Raw genomic sequence first — 26,862 nt, 5'->3', positions numbered from 1 at the left:
CTCACACCTTCCATTTCTTTCCAACCTTTCCCTTTCTAGCTCCTTCACTCTTCCTTCACATCTCACACTTCTCAGTCTCCCCTATCGTCTCTTCACCTTCCCCCCTCCTCCAATCTCTCTTCCCCTCGCCTCTACATCATCCAGCCCTCCCCCGTTCGGGCCCCCTCACGTCTCATTCACAGCTCCCCCCTCTCCACGCTGCACATCTTTCCGTTCCTCGCAATTTGCTCTTCATTTAAATGCCCGCAGTTGCCGCTGGTCATATCAGCCCACCTCCCCCCACGCCTCCTTTGCCTGCTCCACCACACTTTCTTTTTTTTTTTTTGCGGGTCCGAGGGAGGGGGGCAGCAGGGGGGCCCGGCCTTTGTTAGAGGGGTCTCCGGCCTGTATCCCGCCTCTGTGGCTCTGTCTGCAGCCTGCCTGCTCCGGTCACTTCCTGACGCCGCTGCGCCTGCCTCTCTGCTCTGCTCCACCACACGATGCACAGGCTGTCCGAAATCTCACTTTTCCTAGAGATTCACCATGGGTGGGAGGGGGACGGTGTTACTTCTAGGAGTAAGCCCCCTGTTCCCAACGAGGGCGATGTGTAGGAATACACACGTGGGGCCGGCATACCAGCAGGTCGGACGAGATCTGCTAAAAAGACACTTCCCCCCAGCTCCTGAAATCATAGACGGACATTATTGTAACTGATGCCTGCAAAGGCCTAACAAATATGCCCCACATTTTGACATTGCAGACAGCTGTCCTGTCATCACAGACATCTAAAAGGGGCCTCCTTCCCAGCGCAGACCAACCGTCCAAATTTCGCGGGCAGTTTTGTAAAAATCGCGGCATTTTTACAAAACTGCCGATTTCGCGATTTTTTTGCAAATCGCGAAATCGCGAAATCCTGGAGGGTCTGATTAACGAGGCCAAAGGGCGAGGTACTTTATCAGGGCACAGAACTATAATAGGGAAATTAGTGATGGGATTCTATACAGGGATAGCAGACTTGCATGCATTTTTAGCTGTATTGTGAGTGTTATAGAAAGTATACTAGTTCAATATGTTTCTATTCCCACAAAATTGTACACAGAATATAATGAAATTATTTTATAAATCTATGCCTTGGGTTGGTTTTTATTAGGAGTGAGACAAGCTTCAAATTCCGCTATCAATTCAGAATCTTCTGGCCTGATATACAAAGGAATTTTGATATTGCACAGCTTATAATGTGAATGCAGAATTTATGACCACAAAATATCATTTCACTATTTGCAAAATATATTTTTGAATTGGAAAAGTCTAATAACAAATAGGAAGGGACGTGACAGGGGGTCCCCCTTTTATTTGTGTTTTGGAAAGGGAGGCATCAGTGGTTTGTCGCCACAAATGTGGAGACCATTTAGATTCACAAGGGGTAATCTGTCCTTGAGGGATTCTATTGCCCTTTTCTTGCAATGCAGTGTAAGGTTATTTTCCTTTCACCTGCATGGCACCAGTACTTTGTGTTCTATGGCAACATGCAAAATAGTCCTTTCCGGGAATATTGATTCAATGTTCAGCTTCAAGATTACGTGGTGCAACTGTGGCCGAACCTAAAAATAAAAAGCAGAGTGGTAAGCTTTTGTGAATGGCAGCTTTGCATATCCTTAAAAAGACTTCATAAAGCCATGCTGGAAAAAAAATCCCAAGTTTGCAAATCCCTATACTATTTGTATTTCAATTTCTGGGGCTTTTTTGGTCTCTTAGGGGCAAATTATCAAGGGGTTTATCTCTGCTTTTTTGGCTTTAAAAGCCAAGAAAGCGGAAATATAATTATCTCCCTATTACCTAGCTGTCGCTAACACCAGTTAGCGACAGCTAGTAGGAGATAGCGACCATCTTGGGCCCCACTTTGCATGTCAGTGATATTTATCACTAATGACATGCAAAGTGGGCGTGCCAAGATGTTAGCGACTGGAAACAGTCGCTAACATCGCTATCTCCTATTACCAACTTTTGGAGATATTCGCGCTAAGCGCGAATATCTCCAAAAGCTAACACCTGCCCTGAGCAGTTCTTAGCCATGTTATCCAATGGGAGGTGGATAACATGGCTAAGAGCATTAGTTCGGTAATGCATGAATATCGCTGACTTTTCAGCGATATTCATGCATTGCGGCCGATTTTTATCTCATTTGCAATAAACCTTGGTAATACCAAGGATTATCTGCGATAAAAATCGCCGCAGCTCAGCGGTAAATTTTTGTCTCTAACCAAGCAATCGCGATAATTATCGCGATTGCTTGGTAATATGCCCCCTTAATTCGGTGTGCTGCTCTTCACTTATTTATTTTTAGGTTTGCCAGCAGTATAAGTTTTCCCAGTATTGTATGTGATAGTGGAGACAAAGAAGGTTAGGAAATAGTTTTGAGGTTATTTTAGTCTGGGATTGGATTTTTAAGTGTATTTGCTAAACTCTGATTTTTTAAATATGGGATGAGCCCCAGACCAAACCTTCTCCCACCACTTTAGCTACTCATTTCTTTCCTGTTTGCTAATGGCCTTCATTATTTTCCCTCACATTTTGCTTGCTGCTTCAACTCTTGATTTTTACTTGCCTGATACATTGCATGCGCTATCACTTGTCAGATCTTTTGCTACTTAAAAAAAAATGAAAAAGTACTTTGAGCCTCCCCATTGCTTACCATTGGTTGACTTCATCTTCACTTTTATTTGCTGACTAGTGATTGGTCAGCACTTGCCAGTTTCACTTCTTCTCCATTCTGTTCTCAATTCCGTGGAGCCTGGACCAAGCACTAATTGCTTGTTATCTTTGATTAGTGTCCTTCCGCTGCTGCTGGCCCTTGAAGTGAGGTACTCTTTGTTCTTCTTCCTTCATCGCCCCTGTGGTAACATTGCTTGCCCCCACCTGTGTTGTTGCTTGACCGTTGTTGATGCTTCCAACTCCCATGTCATTGCTTCTCTGTTTTTGCTTGCCCCATGTCCTCGCCCATGTTGTTGGTTGCCCTGTGACATACACTACCTCTCTCCCACTCATTTTTGCCCGCCCAGACCCACCCGAGGAGGGGGGTATACCGAGACGGTGCAGGCGTCTGAAAATGAAGTACCTTGGAGTATAACTTGTGTGCCAGCATCTCAGGAATACCACAGTAAAATTCCATCCTTTGCGGATAACTTCCCACTGTGCGTGGGCAAAGGCTAGAAAATGGCCACTCGGGGTGGGGGGCACAGAGCTGATGTCATCTGTGATATGATCAGGGATGACATTTAACATGTCATGAGTGATGTAATGTGTGAGGTCATAAGCTTGGCATGGAAGGGGTGCAAGTTATAGTTCACTCACTAAATAATAAATGGTGACTTTCAGTGTTTTTTTGTTTTAAAACAATGTTTTTTTATATTATTACAAGTTCTAACTATAATGTCAATTCAATTCAATTCAAAAAGACTTTATTTCGGATATATTGCAATCCATAAAAGTACGATACATTATACATTTCATTTAAAAACATCACAAAATTACAGCGTCAATATAAAATAAGTACATAAGACATATGAATTTCTTGACAGAGTGAGTAGACAAGATCGGTACAGAAAAAGTGCAAGTGCAAGTCGAGCCCATATGCAATAATGCAAAAAAGTACTTCAGGCAGAAAATCACAGTTATTCATCTAAGCATTTTCTTATTCTCACAGATAATTTTAAATATTCTATCACCTGGAGAACACAATCAGAATGCAGTAGCTGTAAATATACAAGGGCGGGTCTGATTTGTTTAAAATTTAATTTTCTTAAAAGAGTAACAAGATACCGCCTACGGGGGTACTCATAAAATGTGCATAAAAATATAAAATGCAGCATGTCCTGTGGAGACTTCCCGTCGCAGCCACAGGGTGCTGCAGATTTTTTAAAAATGTCCAACTTTGGTCTTATTAAAATGTGGTGGAAGATGTTGAATCTAAATCGAGTCAGCAAAAACTTGTCATGGGAGGTAAAGGAGCCTGTTAGGTACATTTCCATAGTGTCACATGTTCTCAGCATGATGTACTTTCTGACATTTGGTTTCAAGAGCTCAACTTCATCTCTTAGGGCACTACGATTCATAAAAAAAGCCCTCTTAATTACTGCAACATCACCCTTGACTATATCCCCCGGATTTTCAAACATATTTAGGCGCCCAAGCTTCAAAAATTGGGACTTCAAATATTTGAGCCAGGGTACACACATGGCATAATCCATTGAGACAAGATCTTCCAATATCTGGTGGGTTAAGGGAATATCCTGGCTTAGCCATAATTTGATCCAGCATAACAGTGGTTTCAAACCAACAATGTCTGAAACATACTGACAGCCAAGCTCTTCATGTGCAGCTAAATTCGGTGTACTACCTGGGACACACAACAAGCGCTTTAAGAAGTTATTTTCGGCTATTTGTATTTGTTCACCATTTGTGTAGCCCCATATCTCGCTGCCGTACACTGCGGTAGATATGGATTTAGCACTATATAGTTGCATCATAGCCACCATCGGCTTTTTCCCCAATTTACTGGCAAAATTAAAGATCGAGGCATTCACTCTGGTCATTTCACCCTTCTTTCTGGCCAGATGCGGCGCCCAACTGAGCTTAGTGTCAAATAAAACACCCAAATATGAAAATTTATTAGTAACAGGGATCACAACATCATTTAATTTAAAAACGAACTTCTTTTTTGGTTGACGGCCAACATGCATAATGTAGGATTTCGAATTATTGACCATGAGGTCCCTATCAGACATAAAATTATTAAAAGCATTCAGCAGTGCTTGGAGACCCTTCTCTGTTCGTGATATTAAAACCGCGTCATCCGCGTATAAAAGCAAGGGAATGCCCCTCTCTCCAGCTCTTGGACAATCTGATTTTATCTCTTGCAATTCAGACTCTAGGTCATTTATATAAAAGTTAAAAAGAAAAGGGTCCAGGATACACCCCTGCCGTACTCCTTTATTAGTACTAAACTTGCCTGTGGTTTCCCCATTCACTGAGAACCTCACATTGGCTCTTGTGTCATTATGTAGGTCCGCAAGGAAATCCACAATCCCCCTGTCAACGCCTTTGTCCCTCATGGTCTGCCACAGCCTCCCCCTGTTGACACAGTCGAAGGCTGACGACAGATCCATGAAGGCTAAGTGAATTACTCCCTTTTGAACAACAGTATATTTATTCAAAATAAGAAACAAATTAAGGCACTGAGTTATGGTAGAGCGGCCTTCACAGAAACCATATTGGCAAGTCGACATAATATTATTATCAGTTGCCCAGCTTACTAAACGTTGAAGTAAAACTCTCCCCATAATTTTAACCAGTGAGTCGATAAGGGATATTGGTCGATAACAAAGAGGACTTCCCCTGTCACCTTTCTTGAAGATAGGGACTATGGTTGATAATCCCCAAGTTTCCGGACAGCCTACTCTGGCTGCAGCATTAAATACAGTAGCCAGAATTGGAGCCCAGAAAGCTGGATCATATTTATAAAGGTCCGGCGGAATTCCATCAGGACCAGGCGCTTTATTTGCTGTAAGGCCCAAGATGGCAGCCCGAACCTCGCTTATTTCAAATGTTATATTACTGCTCCCCACAAGGGGGGCAGCAGCACTAGCTCCAACACCCTCTAGAAAGTACAGACTTTTAAAGTGGCTTTCCCATTCTGCTTTTGTTATGCAGCAAGCAAGTTCATTACACGGGTCATCGGTCAAAAAAGGTTTTTTAACCAGTGCCCAGAACTTGGTGCTGCTCTTCAGGGTGGAGGGATCAAGTAATTCCTGCCAAGCCTCCTTCCTAAGGAGCTCCTTACGGGCGACAGTAATAGCCTTATATTCTTTCCTGCAAGCTTTTACCTCCTCCTGGTTCCTCGGTGAGGCTGACAAAGCGATCCTTAAATTGCGTGCAGCTTTGGTACAGTCATGGCTGAACCATTTCGGGCCTGTTTTAGCCTGATTTTTGTTAGGGACAGTAAGAAGCGCTGACACCTTCTCCGACACATTTTGATAGGATTCTAGCACTAGCCTGGGGTCACCCCCCGCAATCATGCAAACTTTGATGTCCTCTGTACAACTTTCAACAATATTTTTGTAGAGGATATCTGCAGATTCCAATGACCATTTTAACCTCCTCCTCCCGTCAGTTGTTCCCAAACTACCTTGAGTAATGGTCTTATTTCCCTTCTTTGCCCAGGGGCATTTCAAGCAGATTGTTAAGGGATTATGGTCACTGAACTCACTCGAGACAATGCAAAAAGAGTCTAAAAAAATTTGCATCGTCCGAGAGGCCAGTATATGGTCTATAAAGGTACCCCTACCATGTCCCTTAAATGTTGGGATATCAAAACAATACAAAGGGTCTTTAAAAGACATCGCCAAAGAAAGGTCAAGATCATCCATTAGATTGTTACACAGTTCCCCCTCCTTAGTGTGTTCCATGTGGAGATAACATGCACGTTCACAAAACATTTCTGGTAAGCATTTATGTAAAGGATCTATACAGGGATGTAAATTAAAATCCCCCATAATCAACAAATTGTGACCTAGGTCTTTCATATTATTAGAAACAAAAGAGTGTAGGATAGAAATGTCATTCCTAGCCTCACTGTCATAAATAGCATTGTAGAAATTCACCAAACCCACACTGACATTTCCTCCAGATAAGACCAAGCCCAATACACCTGTGTGCTTGGCTTCAACTCTGCGTACTCCGCAAGGTATTAATATTGAAATAAAAATTACAAGGCCCCCCTTCGGCCTACCCCTTAAAGATGGCAAAGCGGGTACATAAAAAGCCTTGTAGCCTTCCAAAAAGAGGTTACAGCCCACCTCCCAGGTTTCTTGTAAACAGATGATCGAAAACTGTTTGATGTAAGTCACCCAATTTTCATCACACATTTTCGCCGCAAGACCTGCAATATTCCAAGAGACAGCCTGGCATGCTGGGTTAGTAACCTCCGGGATATCTGAGTTTATATTTGTAAGTTCACCTGTAGCCGCAGTATCCTGAGCCGCAGGTGCCATCCGTCAGTCGCACATTTCAAGGCCAGATAATGCTTCATACCTGTTCTGTGTAGTTAAATCCGTGCCAAACCGATAAGGGCCAACACTATTACTCCTGTTATAAACATCAATGGGTCCAACTGACCTACAAGGATTCATGATGTTATAAAAGAATTGAGAATCTTGAACAGGGGTGTATGGTTCAAACGCCCGCCTGGTTAAGCTCTGTTGTGGTGTAGATTTACAGAGATGCGCATAAAAGTAGCCTAGCGGGCGTACACAGATACTATTTTCATTATAGACCAGTGAGGAAGCTCTCAAGAGAACAGTCGCCACATGCTGCGGGTGTTTGAAATTAATGACTATACAGTCTCCAGAGCTGGATTTTCTAGAGGGTCCCACCCAATTCACGCGTCTAACTACCATTATCTGGTCAGAATATGCTATGGGAAAACCACAATTTTTGTTAAGCCACGCTACAGTCTTGTTTTTCAAGGAACTGTGGGACTCATCATAAGGCGATGCAGGATGTGTGCCACAAGGAGGGACATTAGTTAGTACTGCCACATATGGAGCACAGTCAGGTGGTAAGTTTAGGTAGCGATTGTGCCTTGGGTGACTAAGGGTTCTACTGTTTTGAGATGTTATAGATGGTTGTGTCTGCGGGGCTGGTACCACTGGGGTATCCAGTGTATTAGGTCTATCAGGCTCCGCTGGTGCCACTATAACAGTATTCCCCCTATCCTTATTCCGTGTGTCATTGGCTTTATCAGATTCTTTCCCTTTCCCCCCACAGTGAACTGAACCACCGAATGCTGCAGTCTTATGTGATGATAACAGACCACCCAGCCTTGTGACTTCCTTTGCTAAGTTGTCAATCTTGTTAGTTAAAGGCTTGATAAGTTCTTCAATTTTTGATGTTAATGAAGCTTCAAGATTTTTTATTAAAGAGGCAAGCAAGTCAGAATTTTGATGACACCCATTACCATTAATGCCCGTAAAGACAAAAGGGGTTATAGCAGCATGGCCACTAGTTGTTTTACCATCCTTTTTTTTAGCCTTGGAGTTATTAGGTTTACCATTATCTTTTTGAGATACTGTTCTACAGGTTCTCATGGGCCTAATTTCAGGTTGGGTTACAGTTTGGGTCTCATTCAATACATCGGTGTCATCAATTAGCTGTACTGGTGGGTCAGCATAGACCTCAACACTCACTGAAATGGGCACAGGGGGGTCAATAGAAATGAGATCAGTAATATTAGCAACAGAGTCTATGGGCGAGGTAATATCAGGGGGTATTTCTAGTAAGTCCCCTGTCATATTGGCCTTCCCCAACGATGCACGTCTGTTATTGTTAATTTGGTTTACTTTCCTAACCAAGAAATTATCCATAGACGCTGGGCCTACCTTAACCTTATCAGTTTTGGGTTTGGACATCATAAGCAGTGAGGCTATCAACTTACAAACAAATACGCACTAGTGTACTCACTCACAGTCAAGTAAAAACAACAATAGTAACGATTTATGAAGGTTAAATCTTACGTGCACACAGCACGATGACAGTCAGGTGGAGGCGCTACAGGGTCCCTGGCCCAGTCCAGTCTCCTCAGGCCTCTGAGGGCCACAGAGGGCCCGCCCTTTGCCCGGGCTTGGCCCCGGGCGCTCCCGCGCGCGACTCGCGTTGCGAGAGGTGTTCCCTGCTTTTCAGGCGCCTCCTGGCGCGAAGGTAGCGTCAGGGACGCGACTCGGCCGCCGGGGCACCTGGGGGTTGTAGTTCTTTCACCCCGGTGGAAGTGCCCTGCTCCGCGGTTCAGCCGTTCCCCTCACGGCGCTGGATGATGCTGGTCAAGCCGTTGCCCTCACGGCAGGTAAGTAGCGAAATGCTGCGTCCCCCTGAGTGCTCGGCGCTCCCTGCTTTTCAGGCGCCTCCTGGCGCGAAGGTAGCGTCAGGGACGCGACTCGGCCACCGGGGCACCTGGGGGTTGTAGTTCTTTCACCCCGGTGGAAGTGCCCTGCTCCGCGGTTCAGCCGTTCCCCTCACGGCGCTGGATGATGCTGGTCAAGCCATTGCCCTCACGGCAGGTAAGTAGCAAAATGCTGCGTCCCCTTGAGCGCTCGGCGCTCCCTGCTTTTCAGGCGCCTCCTGGCGCGAAGGTAGCGTCAGGGACGCGACTCGGCCGCCGGGGCACCTGGGGGTTGTAGTTCTTTCACCCCGGTGGAAGTGCCCTGCTCCGCGGTTCAGCCGTTCCCCTCACGGCGCTGGATGATGCTGGTCAAGCCGTTGCCCTCACGGCAGGTAAGTAGCGAAATGCTGCGTCCCCCTGAGCGCTCGGCGCTCCCTGCTTTTCAGGCGCCTCTTGGCGCGAAGGTAGCGTCAGGGACGCGACTCGGCCGCCGGGGCACCTGGGGGTTGTAGTTCTTTCACCCCGGTGGAAGTGCCCTGCTCCGCGGTTCAGCCGTTCCCCTCACGGCGCTGGATGATGCTGGTCAAGCCGTTGCCCTCACGGCAGGTAAGTAGCGAAATGCTGCGTCCCCTATGACTATAATGTCACTTTAACCTTTGTTTTTGTAGGGTTTTCTTTAAATGTAAGGGAGACATTTTCACCAGACCTCAGTACAAAGTCACAGTAACCTTTGTTTTTTAAGTGAATTGCTAGGGAGTTTTTTTACGCAAAGCAAGATTTTATTACTATACCTAAATATAACATCACAGTAACCTTTAGCATTTTCAGTGAATTTCAGTTTAAAAAAAAAATCATATTTACGCAACTTTGTTACTGAGCATTGTAGGAGGTTGGCCTAGTCCTGGCCTGCAGCTCAGCCCTTGTAGCCAAATCCCGCCATGGGCGACCACTTCCCCTCCTCGCATGGCCTTCAATACTGCACCCATCCGAGAGCGACAAACACCCAGCCATGCATGGCAGTGGGGCCTGTGCCCAATCTCTCATGGACAGCCAACATGCTGTTGCTGGCCAACCCCAAGGCCATCCAACACTCACAAACAAACGCCCCACATTTTCATTTATTTTTATGTTTTTTGCACAGTAGCATGGTACTCCCATGGTACTGCGGATCAGTGCAAGCTTCACTTTTTTTATGCCTGCATGCTCCGGCAGTACTCCTGCAGGACCAGACATGGGCCATGCTGGGTTCTACAGAGGTCCTACAGTACACACAGCTTCAATAAATTCCTACCCTGCCCCCTTGTATCTTATTTTTTTTTAACTCAGAGAACGAGGACTGAGTCCCCAAGCCCTGAAATGGGGGCTGCAACATTTCTACTGATGTTGCGTACAGCAAGTCATATTGCTTGGTTGCACGTGACAGGCAATGGTCATGCTGGAAAAAAGTGGCCAACGGGTAAAAAAGTCTCATAGTGAATGAGAGTGCTTGTAAAAATGTTACTTTCAGTTCTGAGGTACAAAACGTCCTGATATCACAACGAATTGACCTTTAATTTTTCAAAAATGGCTATACATATTTATATCAAGTCATGAAAAGCATGGTTCCTGTGTAAAGATCTAGCTTTCTGACAAATTTGGTGTAATTCTATCAGGGCTAGCCTGGAAACTGAAATTGGGCCTGGCAAACTGCTCGGCCAGCCATTGTGGAATGGGGTAGTGAGGACGAGCTGTATGCTATGGTCGTTTTGGCCGATTTTGTTACAGGGGACTGATGTTGCTGGCCCTGGTAACAAATCGGCCCCCAAGGGGCCAAGACCGCCACCCCCCACCCTGGTGGCACACCGGGGAAACGCCAAGTGCCCGCTATGCCCAGTCCTGTCCTGAATTCTATTCAGCCATTTTTTCTGTATCGCTGTTCAATTATCCTATGAAAAATTGCATAGGGAAAAATGTTTTGGGACATCTCCTTTTTTTTGGCCCCTGCTTGATGCATCACCCAAAACTTTCCTGGAAGGAGCTGAGGTGAATTAACTTTTTGTTTGGAACGTTCTGTGAAGATATGTCAAACGGAGCCAAAGTATTGGCTTTTCCAATGCTAGTTAATGAGTGATTTGTATGGTGGTGACTATTTCCACATTTGTAGGTGGGTAATTAGTTTTTGACTCATATAAGACTAGCAAACTAATTAACAGGGAGGTTGCTATCATCTATGTAGCACCAAAAAATAGGAGAAGGACAGGACGCAATACTGACACCAAGTCAAAGAAAATTCCCTTTGGGACTCCTTAATAGCATACAGTGGAACTCGAACCTCATTCACACCCCACTCATATGTTAAATTATTGAAAATTCCAAAGAGAAGTATATAAATGTTTTATTACCCAAGTGAATGCAATTAAAAATAACATGTTATACTACTTAATATCCAGTAAGATATAATCAGCTGATATACAAAAGATCAAACATTTATTGTGGCACAAAATCTTAAAAGTTACTTATTAAAGCACATCAAAAAGATGACTGTTTCACAATTCAACATCATAATCATAAGACATTTAATGCACAATTAAAACCATATCATATGTAAGTGAATATTTCATAAGAGAACATCATAAAAAAGAATATATAACATAACAAATAAATTCAAAACGGCCCAAGGCAACGTGTTTCGGTGGTAGTAACTGGTCCAAACCACCTTCTTCTGCGTTGTTATAAAAATGTGTCCGAAAATCCTAACATCGTAAAGTCGGAGTGTAGAATCAATGACAGGGGGACGTCACTCTCTATCTCCTCCTGCTTACCGATAGAAGATTAGCGAGACACCTCCTTGGGTTGTCCTTATTGGTTCTTTATTTGGGTCACCATAGTTGTCCCATTTGGAAAAGGTTGCTACGTGCACGTATTTCTGGAGATTGTTATATCCCGATTCCCCTTTCTTAGTACTAAGAAGTAGTTGAATACTAAAGGGAAGAAGAGCCTAGCAGCCTTTTGATTAAATGAAGAATATGGTGGCCCTAATAAAGGACCAATACCACCAACCCGTGGAGGTGTCTCGCTTCCACTTTATATTTTAATTGAACATTCATTTGGACAGGACACTTGAATAGGATTACTCTTGTGACCACCAAGTGTTTTAATTGTCCAGTTTTATTGTGGGAGATTCCCGCATTGGTAACTAATCTGCTATCAGTAAGCAGGAGGAGATAGAGAGTGACGTCCCCATGTCATTGATTCTAAACTCCGACTTTACGATGTTAGGATTCTCTGACACATTTTTTTAACAAAGCCTGAAGAAGGTGGTTTGGACCAGTTACTACCACCGAAACGCGTTGCCTTTGGTCGTTTTGAATTTATTTGTTATGTTATATATTCTTTTTTGTGATGTTCTCTTATTGAATGTTCACTTACATATGATATGTTTTTAATTGTATATTAAATGTCTTTTGATTACGATGTTGAATTGTGAAACAGTTATCCTTTTGATGTGCTTTATTAATTAATTTTTAAGATTTTGTGCCACAATAAATGTTTGGTCTTGTGTATAACAGCTGATTATATCTTACTGGATAGTAAATAGTAGATTATTTTTTTTAATTGCATTCACTTGGTGAATAAAACATTTATAAACTTCTCTTTGGCATTTTCAATAATTTAGCATATGAGCGGGGTGTGAATGAGGTTTGAGTTCCACTGTATGCTATTGAGGAGTCCCAAAGGGAATTTTCTTTGACTTGGTATCATCTATGTAGCTACAGATATGGAGTACTTCACTGTTGTTTTTGTGTTCTTACTATGATGATTAACCCCTTGCGTGCTCATGACGGAACCACGCCGTCGTGAGACAAGGGCGGCGTGTGCTCATGACGGTAGGCAGGCAGGCAGGCTGGAAGGCATGTGGATGTGGCTTGAGTTATGTTAGAGGGCTTTTGATTGGAGTGTGACTGACTGGTGAGCACGTTGAGCGTGTGTCTCCTTTACTCATCCCAAAACTCCTACTACTGCCATGATCTCCCTCCCAATAAACACTTTCTAGACTCTTCCCTCTTCTATCCCTCCATTATCGTTTTCAATCCAACTAACAAACTCACATGTCCACCACTCAAAGGAATTCATATTACCATATAGTAATTCACCACTAAGCCTTTTGGGTAACTCGCTGAAAAGTGCTTCGATGCCTCATCAGGGGTAGTATGCACTATATAAATATGAATACATTTACATACATGCCCAGGATAATGAGCCACTGATTAGTAGGAAGCTGGGCTAGTTAGATTACTGTGTGCAAACTTTGAATGTGGAAGATAGCTCCTGTGAATATATTTGGGAGCTGAGCTGGAGGACAGACAAGGAGTTGGTATGAAAAGAGGGCTCAGACCCTCAACAAGAGGCATAAATGGGTGTTTTGGACTATGGACTCTATGTCCTGGAGGGAAGGGTTGGTATGAAAAGAGGGCTCAGACCCTCAACAAGAGGCATAAATGGGTGTTTTGGACTATGGACTCTATGTCCTGGAAGGAAGGGAAGCAGAAATTACGTCATCAGCCAAGACTGGTGCAGATGACTGTTTGCTGCAGAAATTCAAGAGGCCTGACAGCCAAGTTATACAGTTTGGTGGAGCTACGGGCAAAAAGTAACATGCCTCACACTGTTTTAAGTAACTAGAAACAGATTGAAATGAAAAGACTATCTTCCTATATGCATGTATGCATGTATGGAAATAAGGTGAGATGAACATTTAGAAAAGGGGATTTTCGCCAAAGAACTCTCTACAAAGTCAGTAGACTAGCATCCGCTGTAAGAACCTTGTAACCATCAGTGGTTTTCAAACCTGTAGTGTTTTCACTTAACTGTGTTCTCAGCTCTTATGAAATATACAACCTGATACCTGAACTGAAGGTTGTGTAATATCTAGAGCTCTTGAAGCTTAGAGAATCTTTCATGTTGTTCAATAAGGTAATATTTACACCTAGACTGTATATTGGGGCACTATTCTGTTAAGCTGGTAAATTAGCTTCTATAAGTGAATAATCATGAAAAGGCTTGCAGGTCACAGGAACGCATCTTGGCCAGTTTATCCTGCCAACCTTCTGAGTTTGTTTAAATGAGTATTACTGTGTAATATTACAAATATTATTTGAGCATCAAGCAGCAGTTCAATTTGTGGTGAGAGTTACATGGACATTATTGATATTGATGTACAGCACATTTATGTTTTACATTTTAGCACTAAAGATCATAGTTTTACCAATGGTAAGCACACGAAAATTAGAAAAGTCAGTGTAAGATTATGTAAAGGACAGAAACAAAGGGGCATATTAGTTAGGGCTTCATCGCCGCTTTAGCTGCACTTTTGCCGCTAAAGAGGCGACTCTTTTATCGCCCTATTAGCAAGCTGTCGCTAACAGCAGTTAGTGACAGCTTTAAGGCGATAGCGACCGGTTTGGGGCCCACTTTACATTCAGGGATATTTATCGCTAATGACATGCAAAGTGGGCGTACCCAAACTGTTAGTGACTGAAAGCAGTCCCTCTTACTGCTATCACCTATTAACAATGCAGGCTGTGCGATAAAAATAGTTGCGCTAAGCGCGATTATCGCCTGCGCAAGACCTTACTTACCTGTGTTGTCAATGGGGGGTGGATTGCCATGTTAGGTCCCCTTTGGCGTTAATGTGTGAATATCGCTGGATTCCCAGCGATATTCATGCATTTAGCCTCTATTGCTGGATATTTTATCGCATTAGAGATAAACGTTGCTAATAACATGTTATCTCTGCGATAATATCCGGCGATAGGCGGCGATAAAAAAAACGCGCTGAGCGCGTTTTGCGGAAAATAGAGCATGTCCTTGCTAATATGCCCCAAAGTTTTACTGTGATATCCTTATTAGAAGATATTGTTGATTTTTAAAGTTGTCTTAATTCAGTGATAGTTTTTTTTACATTTTTCTAGGACGTGAGGATTACAAAATTGAAATATATATATTCACTTCTTTCTTGCCTCTTTCTGGTACTTTTCTTGTTTTTTCACTTATCCTTCTGTTTTCCATAAACATCGGCAACAAAGAGTAGGAAAAGAAAAGACTGCTTTTTTAATGTTGATACCCTGTTATAATTTTAAGTTAATTAATTATCGCGCAGGACAGAATGAATTCTCATATGGATGTACATTCTGAATAGTTATTTAAAATCTTTCTGTGGATTTTACTAATGGGTTAATGTGTTCTATAATAAATTGTCTTTAATTTAAAAAGACAGAAATAGAGAACTGCTACTCTTTCAGATCTCACGACCATTACTTCTAGTGAATGACCAGGCAGTATTTCTGTTCTGAATCTGCCCTATTTATGGGCCTCCTCTCCCTTCCATCCCTCACCGGCAAGCCCTGACACCCCAGAGCTCACTGTCCTGTGTTCCGTGTTCCGGTCACTGCTGACATCCTTTCTATTAATGGGTCTCTGTTGCTCTAATAAGTGAACTGGGTCACATAAGATGCACAGAACAAGGGGAGACTGTGTTTTCTACTTTGTTTACGTAGTCAAGGTTCATTGTCTAAGGGAGGTTTGGGTGTTTTATGCCTGACAGCCTTCACATAAGAAAGTACAAAACAATAAAAATAAAACAACAAAACAAAAGAATAGAATAGCCTGGGAGAGAAAGCAATTCATTATCCATTAACCAGAACACATCAAGCAAACAAAAAGTAGTCCGCGCTGCGGTCTGCTGATTCGAACCAAAGAGAGAGCGCCAAACTGTGACTGCCATTCTCTGCCACTCACAGCGCTAGACACCACAACTGAGGCAGCAGTCTGTCCTACAAAGCTGTGGAGCTTCGAGATCAGGTCCTAACCTTGCGAGGTCCTGAAACAAGACACGATTTTTTTTTTTGTCATGACACGTTCTCGTGCAAGAAACACAAGTATATTGTTTTTTTATTTATATGTGTATGTATTTGCTCTGCATCTTGATAATCAATGTTGTACATACCTGAAAGTGATCCGTATGTAAGGATAAAACATGGAATGGAAACAAACAACGAACAATCAACATGCGAGAGATAAGCAAAATTAATACCAGGCATCGACAGTGTAAACAACTAACAATCCGTAATGATTTGGCAGCCGTTGTAAACTCCTGCCAAGCCATAAAGCACTGGTGTAGTGTAATGATTATTATGGGCAGAGAGATAGTGAGGACGGAGGAGGTCAGGGGTAAGTCAAGGTTATGAGATGTTCACGTGTTATCTTCAAAATGCATAGGGAGCTGATTGCTCGCAAGTCCAGTGGGGGTTGTTGCCGTAGTGGGAGGGGTGCCAAAGGAGGTAAAAGGAGTTGGCCTGTGCAACCACAGAGGTGGTTATGGATAGAGGTTTCCAGCTCTGAGGGGCTGTTCCAGGATACACTAGGAGATGGTCGCTGTAGGTGGTGGGAATCTAGCTGGGCAGAGTGGTTGCCCCATTTAAAATACAATTTTTACCTTGCTTACAAAACGAGGATGTGGTCAAGCGGACAGAGCTGCCGACTTCGGCACTAGGGAACCAGGTTCAATTCTCAGTGTCGAGACTAGATCCTGTGATTCTGGGCAAATCTCAATCTCCCGTGCCTACCAAAAAAATGAATGTGTTCTTGTGTAAAGTAACTGGTGCTCATGTAAAGGGCTCCAATATCTTCGAGTCAAATTTGCGCTATATACAAAAATAAAACCCATAAAGGCATAAAATTGTGACAAACAAGGTAGTAGTACTTGCTCTTCTTCATTTCTGAAGGGGAAGATGTAGTGGGTAAAAAGACGTTCAACTAGCATCCACATGCATATACCCATGTATTCTGACACAAACCTGGATTTACAAAGACTTGCAAACCTGGGTTGTGCCACATTGGAGCGCCTTGCCAATAGAGGCATAACAAGGAGAAATATACTTATTTTTCCTTGTTACTTCAAGAAATATGTCTCTAAGGATTGTTATTGTGGAGGAAGGCGTTCTTTCTTACACAAAAACAATCTGTCCATAACACCCTTGCACCATGTCCTTGCGTTGGTGCTAGCTAGCACATAGTGTGCCAGCACAAAGAGAGAGCAGAAATACTCCATATCTTTGTAAATATTGAGCACTTCTGCTCTCTGCCTTTAATGCAGCATGGCTCCGCAAGTTCTCTTGCTGTATCGCGTTGTTTGAAATAATAGTCCATGTTCTCCTCAGCCTTTCTATGTAATACATAACAATGTGTGTATTCAATATTCTTTGGTGTGTGTCGCAGAAACATATATGCCACTGACAACTACAACCATTCCATAGAAACAATTTACGGTTCATCTGAAATTAAATATGTTTGATATAAATAACTTTATTTTATGGTAATAATTACTTGCCATTAGACCACTGGTATTTAAATTCAAGTTTTAGTTAAATGTCCTACAAACTCTTCCCAACCTTTTTCATGTCTTTCTCGCACATGCAACAGGTTATGTGAATTTCCGTCAGCAGTACCCTGAACTTTTTGAAAACCTGACCCAAGAAGCTGTACTTAGTACCATTGAGGCCGGGTACCCAGGCATTCTGGCCAGCAGGGACAAGCATGGCCGAGTGGTGTTGCTCTTTAAAATTGAAGACTGGGACTATGAAGAAATCACTTTTGATGAGGTAAGTTCGGTGCTTAATTTGAGCTGATTGTTGCTGGGAAAGGGGGGGAGGGGGGGTGGTGGAACTAGCTCTTATTTTTATGGACTGGTATTTGTTTTTCCGCATCAGATATTTACCAACCACAAGAAAAAGACAAGCATCTGCAATGCAATAGATCTCGCTTTTACGCACTTTTGAGCTATTGGCATTGTAGAAGACAATGCCTTTTATTTATATATTTTTTTCTAAAACATAAATAAAAGGCATTGTCATTACAATGCCAATAGCTTAAACTCTTGCAAATGCGAGACCTAATGCATTCCAAATGCTTGTTTAAAAGTGTGTGTGGGGGGGTTGTGCAAACAGAAGGTAGCTGAAGGAACATAGATGGGAGGGTGTGGGGAAGCAAAACAGAGCGTGCAGGTGTGGGGATGCACAAATGATGGCGCGGTGGGGAAGTGGCACAGAGGGCATAGGGAAGCAAACAATAGACAGAGCAGTGTGGCAGGCAGGGGGAGAAAAGCAAATGCGCAAGAGAAACGTTAAGCTGGGGCTGAAAGCACACCCTTTACAGGTAATCTGAGCCGAGGAGCAGAGCACAGCGAGCTGCCACTTCGGAACTGGAGAACTGCTGAGTGAAGCGCTCCAATACCTTCCGGTCGGGTTCGCGGTTGCGGGGGAGTGTGTCCAAAGAGAAATTTGCAGCCAAATAGTTTCTTTCTTATTTGGATCCATTTCACAGAGTGAAAAGAGGGTAAGAGCCCTTAGTTGAAATTATGGATTTTACACGCCAGATTTAGCGAAATTTACATCACGCACCTTTAACCTCCCTAAAAGCATCACTGATTTGCCCCCTTCTGTCTCCCATGGCCCCTGAAGAGCTCCCCATTTGCTACGAGTTAAATAAACAAGCTGGTGGCCACACTGCGCATGAGAGGACCTCCTGCAGTAAGAGAAATTAGTTAATTACTAAAGAAGACGTACCGTGTAACAACCGAAGTAAAAGAGCCAGTCCTCATGGGAGGTCACAAATTACGACAATACGGTTCTAAGGAGGGACTAACACTCCTAACAATGAATCAGAAGCCAGCATTTACAAAGGACAATGACACAAGCCAATGACAAATATGGGCAGAGAGTGAGCGGGGCTTTAAGTACATTCTCCAATACAGCATGGCTCGCAGAGCAGTGCATTCTCTGTCCAGTATGAACCCAAAAAACCTAAAAAACAAATAGATAAAAAAGATGAAGGAAGAGAAAAATGGCAAAACCTTAAAAGGTGAGAGACACAGGATACACAACGGACAAATAAAAAAATGGGGCATGTTTCAGGATTCAGGAGACAGCATTCAAGCGGGCAGTAGCTTCGGTTTCAAGTTAATTCTACCTGCAGAGGAAGCCTCTAAACGTGAACATTGATACTTTTTTTTAAATGTAGGCTGAAGTCAAAGTATCCAATTCTCAATGAATCTGCTCGTAGCCTGTCTCTCCTAAAGTAATTTCACAAGGGAGTGTAAATTAATGTTTTGTCAATGCAAGACATTGATTCACACAAAAAATGGCCATTGTGCAAATGGCATGGAAATTATCACATAACATTCATATTTGTTAAGCAAATTACATAGTTGTGTTAATACATTCTGGATTGTCACATTTTGAGTTGTTTGGCAGGTTGATTTGATTTTTTTGGGGGTGTACAAGTTGTGGAAGGCTCAACCACAAAGACACAATAAAAAGATGCACTGAATGAGAAAGATTCTCCTAGCTCACAAAGTGACTTATTGCGTAATATAAAGAGTGCGAAGTATATTAAAGAGGTGTAATAAGTGTTTGCAAATACCACATAAGTGAAAGGTCATACCCAGGCAGGAGGGTTTATTGAACACTAGCCTACTTAATTAACACAACTTTTTTTAAAGAACTCAACGAACATTTAACGGTCAGACGTTGTGTATAGGGACAGAAACAATAACAAATATATGCCCATCCCCAACAGTAGGGAACCACTTTTCTTTAGTGGTCACCCTCTAATGTGGGGTAATTTACAGAGTGATGTGGGCACAAGTTAGGCAGAAGTGGAACATGATGACAGTACTCTGACTGGAAGGGTGTGAGGATCTTTTGGAGAGTGTGTCTCATTGACTAGCATGTTTTTAAGGAGGCTATTGTTTGTTTCTGCACAGTATATCATAGTACCTAAGCCCAATATGTAATAATAATAATAATTCTTTATTGTTTGATTACTTAAAATCTTACAAGGTGACATATAACATCTACTATAATGTAAAACCATTAAAAACAAGATAAAAAAATGCAACATCAAATTCTAAACCCATTACAATAAAAATATACCAAAAGTTTAAACACGGTTTCATACTATGCAAACGTTTTCTTAATTATAATCTCCAAGTTTTACTTTTACTCTTAATAAAAACTTTACAAAAACAGAATTCAATAGAATGCAGACACCTTATCAAAGCCTGCCTACATGTCCTTATTCCTCAAGCATTAAAACATGTTTTAAGTATAGTTTTTCTTTCAATTTGGACTTCAGGGTAGATACATAACAAATGGACAATATTCTCCTCTCTGGTTTTACACAATCTGCATACTGTATCCCCCTCTGACAACATCCATGGGGGAAGATGACTTAGTCCGGGGAGCACACCAAGGGCCAGATGTAGGAAGGCAAATACTGGTCGGTAACGGCCGATTTCGGCCGTTACCAACCGGTATTTGAAGACGGAGATGTAGGGGCATGTTAAAATACAGATTCGGTACTTTTACTGAATCAGTAATTTTACAGATTCTGTAAAATACCTAATCGGTAAAATTACCGATTCTATATTTTGACATGTAGGTAGCACTGCAATCAGTGCTACAGGGGTTTAAGAAGTCATTATTTACCACCAGCTAGAAGTTGGTGGTAAATAATGAAAACCCTTTAAAAAGCATTTTATTGCTTTTTAAACAGTGGCATGTTGCAGACATACATACCCTGCAACATGTGCACCCATGCACAATTGAGGGGTGCAACAGGGTGTCAAAGTGCCACCCTGCCATCGTTCAATGTTTCCCCCAATTACCGAATCGGTATTTGCCGATTTGGTAATTGACATTGAATGGCAATTACCGAATCGGTAAATACTGATTTGGTAATTACCGAATCATACCGATTCGGTAATAAAATTGGTAAAATTACCTAAACCCGATTGTCAGTTCTTAAATACCGAATCGGTATGATTCTGTATTTAAGAATCGGTAATCTGGGATTACCTACATCTGGCCCCAAATCTTGCTTTTATAAAGATGTGTGTTTTGTTTTTTTAATGTGCATGGTATTTCCAAATATGCTTGAATCTGCTTTTTTGTAAACCCATTAATTATTGGCCATGCATGTTTTCTTTTTGCCAATATATCTTTGTCTCGTATGATTGATAGTTGATTTGTTAATCTGTTAAATGCCTTTTTAAATGATTCCTTGTTTAATGTATTGTTCCAAATTGGCATGACACCAATTCTTCCAATGCTATTTGTAGAGAATTCCAGGCTTGTGATTTTCTATTGTTATTTAGCTCATGCCATGGTAACTGAGACAATTGATTGTATTGATCATTTTTTATCCTATTCCATGCTTTGATAAATTGACCATTTCGTGCGTACAACTGGTTATTTAGACCAAACTCCAGTCTTATTTGTGCAGGTGATGCATTATTTGGTAGATGAAAAAGGGATTTAAAAGTTTTTGAGGCTGCATTGTTTATAGTCACAGTATCTTTCCCAATTAATGCCTTACTACCATATGTAAGAGTGGGGAGGAGTTTTGCCGATATAACCTTTAGAAGGGGACGATAAGTAAGATTTCCTAATGATTACTGCAGTACCCTGAATGCTGCTGTCAAAGCATTTGCCTTCCTTTGTATATCCAATTTGTGAGGGCGAAAGTTTCCTTTTTCATCGAATAGTACTCCCAAGTACCTGAATGTTTCAACTTGTTCTAGTTGGATATCCTCCATAAACCATTTGGATTTATGTTTTGATCTTACATTTTTATTGATAACCATAACTTTAGTCTTGGTTTCATTTATCACCATTCCGTTTTCTTTTGAGTATGAGGATATTCGATTTATTAGGCGTTGTAGTCCCACTTTTGTTTGGCTTAAAAGGATAACATCATCTGCATATAGCAGATTGGAAATTTGTTTGCAGGCTAGTTTTGGTCGAAGTGCGTTTATTTCATCCAGGGTCTCTGTTAAATCTGTTAGAAACAAGTTAAAAACTAAGGAGGCCAGTACGCATACCTGCTTAAGACCTGCTGTTGTTATTATTTCCTTTGTTAGTGTGTGTCCATCCCCATCCGCACTCTGACCCATGTATTGCTGTACAAAAGTTTGACGAGTTTTAGCAATTGGTCTGGAATCTTTTTTTGCTGTAATTTTCTCCATTGAAGGCATCTTTGGACACAATGGAAAGCAGATCTAAAATCTACAAAGCATAAGTACGGCGGCTGTTTCTTTAATATTGATTTGTCAATTAAAACTGATAAAGCTAATATATTTTTTGTTGTTCCAAGTCCCTTAACAAACCCAGTCTGATTCGGAGGCAATACCTTGTTATCCATTGCCCATTCCGTAAGATTCATAAGTAGGATCCCTGCAAACAACTTAGCATCTGTATCTTTTAATGTTATGAGCCGATCATTTTCAGGGTGTGCCCAGTTTCCTTTTTATAAATAGGGGATATCAACGACCCTCTCCAGGATTCTGGTATAGTTCCTGTCCGTAGTATTTCTTTAAACACTTCTGTAAGGTATTCTGACCATAAATCCAGTTTTTCTCCGTCTCTCTGTTTAGTAATCAATTTAATTACTTGGGATTTTGATATGTCAACTTGAGCATCAATATCATACTTTGTTGTGTTTGTTCTGCTCTGGGTACTTTCCTTTATTTTCATTTTTACTTTTAGGTCAGAATTTAGATGTGTTTCAAGAAATCTAACTCATTCTTGTTCTGATAAAGTCGATGACACCACTAACTTATTCGGTCTCACTAAGCCATTTCTTATTTTCCAGAATTCCTTTGAATTTGTTTGGTTGCTTGTGTAAAACAGTTTTGACCAACAGTCTTGCTTAGCATGATTTTTTTCATTCCATATCAGTTTCCTTAAATTCTGATTTAAGGGTATTAATTTAATTGATAATTCATCATTATGCGGTAAATTTATAATCTGTCTTCTTAAGGTATTACGAGTACTTTTCAATTTTTTTATTGTGTGAGGAAGATTAATATGTGATTTCCTTTTCTCTCCTTGTGTAGTTTGGTTCTTCTTAACTACAGATGTAGTGACCTGAGGTTCGACAAGTTTACAAGTGAAGTTTACCCATTGTTCAATTAGTGAACTCAAGCTTTTATTTTTAAAACAATCTTTAATGAGTTTCTGCACCAATTAATTGGTCTCCTCTTTATTATGTACCGTCCAAATAGCCCAATATGTATACATGCCCATAGCTATACATCAACATTCCCATATCAGCTGAACCAGCCTTCTTTGGCAGATTAAGTCTAAATGTGACCTTTAACCCCTTCCACGCTCATGACGAGCTGGGCTCGTCATGGCGTAGCCTCCTGGCACGCTGATGACGAGCCCAGCTCGTCATGTAAAGTGCGGTTTTAAAAAACTCAGCACAGGAGCGGAATTGGTGCAGCAGTGATGGTGTTAAAGGAAGTCAGTTAAACTCTTTTGAGCTTGGTGAGTTCAAAGACCCTCAAACGAATCCAAAAGCAGCATTTATACATAACATGCAGCTCAAAAGTCAGGACCTTCCAAACTCCTGCACAGGATGTTTAAACAACAGATCATCAAACCTATGCAGCTTGCCTGTTTTTTTCACATTTGAAGGTGTTCATTTTGCCCTAGATTAATCTGAGTGAAAGTTCTAGTTACTGTCTAAAACCTAAGATAATTCTAAAAGTGATCAGTTACCGTTAGTTGCATATATTACCCAACAAGTCTGCACCACATCTTACCTTCTCTTCCAAAACTTATCTTTCAGATCCTTCGGGCTTACTGTGTTATCTTGGAGAGTCTGCTGGAGAATGAAGAGACTCAGATCAATGGATTCTGCATAATTGAAAACTTTAAAGGCTTTACCATGCAACAGGCAGGTGGCATCAAACCGTCTGAGCTTAAAAAGATGGTGGATATGCTGCAGGTGAGATCTTAAGAGAGATAGCTATCCGTTAATCCTTTCTAACTCATTTAGTGGATTTGCAATAGATGTCTTCATTTTGTCCTCGACATATTCAACTGCAAATGATTTGGTCTTTTTATGTTTTAGTTGTTCTTCGTTTATGAGTGAAATGCTGCTTTATATTTGTATGTTTTTCTAGCAAGGTTACCCAACTCATGCTTCTGAGGCATTTTGAATTGACACACTGCCCTTGGGGCGACAATATTTTCTATTCAGTGCCTTGACTCTTGGTTTATAGAACAGAAACATGGTTTGTTAATTCTAAAATCTGTACCTTGTACATGGAAAGCCAAGTTATTATAGGAGCCTAAATAATCAAAAGTACACTTTAGTGAACTGTAGTAGTATTTTAGGAAAGGGATCAGGTGGCCAAAAAAGTCCAGTTTTCCAAGAACTTAAAAGTAAAATTTAGGATTCTGTATTGTACATTTTGAAGCACCAATGCATAACTGTGTTGCAGGGGTTTTGCTCAGGAACAGAACTATGCTTAGGATCATAGAACATCAGCATGTAAGGACTGAGTCACCATTCTACCTCAGGATACATGAGCCCGAATCTGACTACCTATAGTGCTTTACTTGCCCTCCTAGCCTTTCCAGAAAAACAATTGAATTGGCACCTCACACACAACACTCTCATTCCTCTCGAGGGCAATTAACATGAAAAACACATAGGAAGCAGCTTGGGATCACCCACATGACAGTCCTTGGTGTAATGTGACACTCACAGCCACCCTCTGACACAAATATTACCTCATCAGTAACTTAAGGCCTCCTCCCCACCACAATAATAAGAAGCTCCAACTAGGCCTGGACAGACCCAAAAGCTGCAGCAACTCCTGCGTAGTCGGCACATTAACACTTCTTCCAATAACAAGCTCCTGAGTCTGACCAGGGCTGGACTGGCCTCTTGGTTTATTGCCTCTACTAACTGCACCACTTCACAGGTATGTCCTCTTGAATGGCCACTTGCCAGCAGTGTTACCACCTGGCTCTTTTGTTACTGACATGAGCAGTATTTTATTGCCCTGGTTGGTGCAAAAATTGAGCAAAGGACTTGAGCCTTATAACAATGTCAACAACTGTCCGGTATTTCTTAGGGAAAGGTGGACCCCTACTTACCAGAGGGAAATGCTAGAGGAGCCAGATGGTCCTAATGCTGCTTGTGCTTTTGTTGTCTCCATGGAAAGTGCTGGCCTCCTTCGCACTGCAGGCAGTGGTAAAAGGAAAGACTCACTCTCAGTCTATTAAGTCTCAAAACAGCTGCAAGTCGAACAACGTGACTGACAGTGCTGCAAGTCCTGCATCAGCCCAGTTGTCAGTCTGTGTACTCTGCTTAGTGGCCTCAGCTAATGCTGCTGGTGCCCTGCTTAGCAAGCAGCTTCAGTCAGAGGCTCTCCTGGCCCGGGCCTGAGAAGTTAAAGTGCACAGCACTGACTGCTGTCAGGCTGAAACAGCATTCTCTGGTAGCAGAGCTTAGTCCAGTCAGTGAGTGGCCATCTTTTAAAAACAATACTCACAACATTGGAGACCAGCGTGCCGGCCAAGTGTGCCCTGGCCACCCACCCCTAACAAGTGGGCATGTGGTGCTCATTATCCAGCGGGTGGGCCAGACAAGTGTGCCGCGAACACGCAAAGGGCTGGGAAGGTGAATAATGTCATTTTACTCTAGAGCAGTGGGTGCCCGACCAACACCACGCAGGAATTTGAAATTAAAACATCCTCCTACCTCGTAGTCCTGTCCAGCACCAGTCTGACTGAGTGCGACTCCATCTCCTGAGGTGGAGAAAGGGCCACTTTGGCGGGAGCGCAAGGAAAAGCATGGCTGTTTCCTGCCACCGGATTGTCTGCCTTGCAGCTTAGGGGGGTAATCACCCTGGGTGCTGTGGTCACAGGGGCAGGCGCCTTGCTGGAAGATGACAACAGGCAACTTGTCGCCCCAGATCCACACAGCACTTTGCGCCACTGGGGTAATTGTTTATCTCATGATGATGAGCTGCAGAAGACACACGTGGTGGCAGAAGTGGTGGTGATTATTGATTCACTGGGGTGCAAGGGCCCTGATTTCATCATTGGTTTCTTTAACCCCTTTACCATGGCGTGAATTCCACTGTGGTGCGGGCGTTCTATTAGGTGGGCGGGGCTGTGTAGGCCAATGGACGTGCGCAGCACTACGGAGTTAGTGCTTGTGTCGGCCGTTGGCCAACGCGCGAAGGGGTTCATTTTCTGATACACTATATTGTACGCATTCCTTAGAGCAACCCACTCACTGCTGCAGCTCCTCCTGGCATGCCTTGGGGGGATCTAGTTATGCGTGACTTATGCATTTAGTGCAGTGATGCTGACACCAGCACTAAAGTGAGTTAGTCTAACCCCTGTTGCATGGTACTTGCAGGGCTATCAAAGGCGTAATCAGAGAGTAGAAGAGGTGTTGGAAGAGATGTGATACATCTAAAGAGGTTGACAATGGGCTCAAATTCTTGCACGGTTAGCTGTTGTAGTGATATGGTCTTAGAAAGCCTTTGAGGAGTTCAGGTGTATTTTATAAAAAGGTGAACAGGTATGAGTGTGCTATCCGTAGTACTAGGTACACTAAGAACTAGGGCCTTAACTATTCTCTTCACAGGTTTAGCACCAAACAGGATTTTGCTGTTTATGATTAAAGGGACAACAAAGGTAGATCTGTGGATTCTAAAGGAAACAGCTGTCTGAAGAAAATTAGGAGTCTCATGAGACAGGATACACTGTACAAAGAATGGTTAGTATTAGACTGATTGCCCAGAAGTAAAACATACATGCATCCACCATATATGCATACACGAGATGGGTTGTAATGGATTTGCAGGAATTAACAGGTTGGAATGTGAGTTGTGCAGGGAGCTGCATCAACTCTTCTAGAGTTGCTGAACCAGTGCTGTGTGGATGGAAATGAGCACTGAGACTGAGCCATCACCAGCTCAAAGCACCTGTTTGTGGATGAGGGTGCAGGATGCTTATCCAGATACAGTCACCAGCGCGTCCACTCACTCCTCAGAGCCGGTAACCTCACAAGAGTAGGCTGGAAAGCGTCTTAGAGAAACCCAG

At 42.4% G+C, this 26,862-nt stretch overlaps 1 protein-coding gene across 1 annotated transcript in view; it reads left to right on the top strand.

Moving 5' to 3' along the window:
* RLBP1 (retinaldehyde binding protein 1) overlaps positions 1-26,862 on the top strand; it is a 215,994-nt gene that overhangs the window by 153,429 nt on the left and 35,703 nt on the right. The window contains exons 5-6 of the mRNA XM_086958978.1: positions 17,372-17,550; positions 23,582-23,740. Of these exons, the coding sequence (XP_086815104.1) occupies positions 17,372-17,550; positions 23,582-23,740 (338 nt within the window). The remainder of the gene's footprint in view (positions 1-17,371; positions 17,551-23,581; positions 23,741-26,862) is intronic.

The sequence above is a fragment of the Lissotriton vulgaris genome, chromosome 2_1 (assembly GCF_964263255.1).
Source record: "Lissotriton vulgaris chromosome 2_1, aLisVul1.2, whole genome shotgun sequence".
In the NCBI taxonomy this organism is placed as follows: Eukaryota; Metazoa; Chordata; class Amphibia; order Caudata; family Salamandridae; genus Lissotriton; species Lissotriton vulgaris.
Note: the sequence above shows the minus strand (reverse complement) of the source record. Positions and strands in the feature narration are given on the sequence as shown.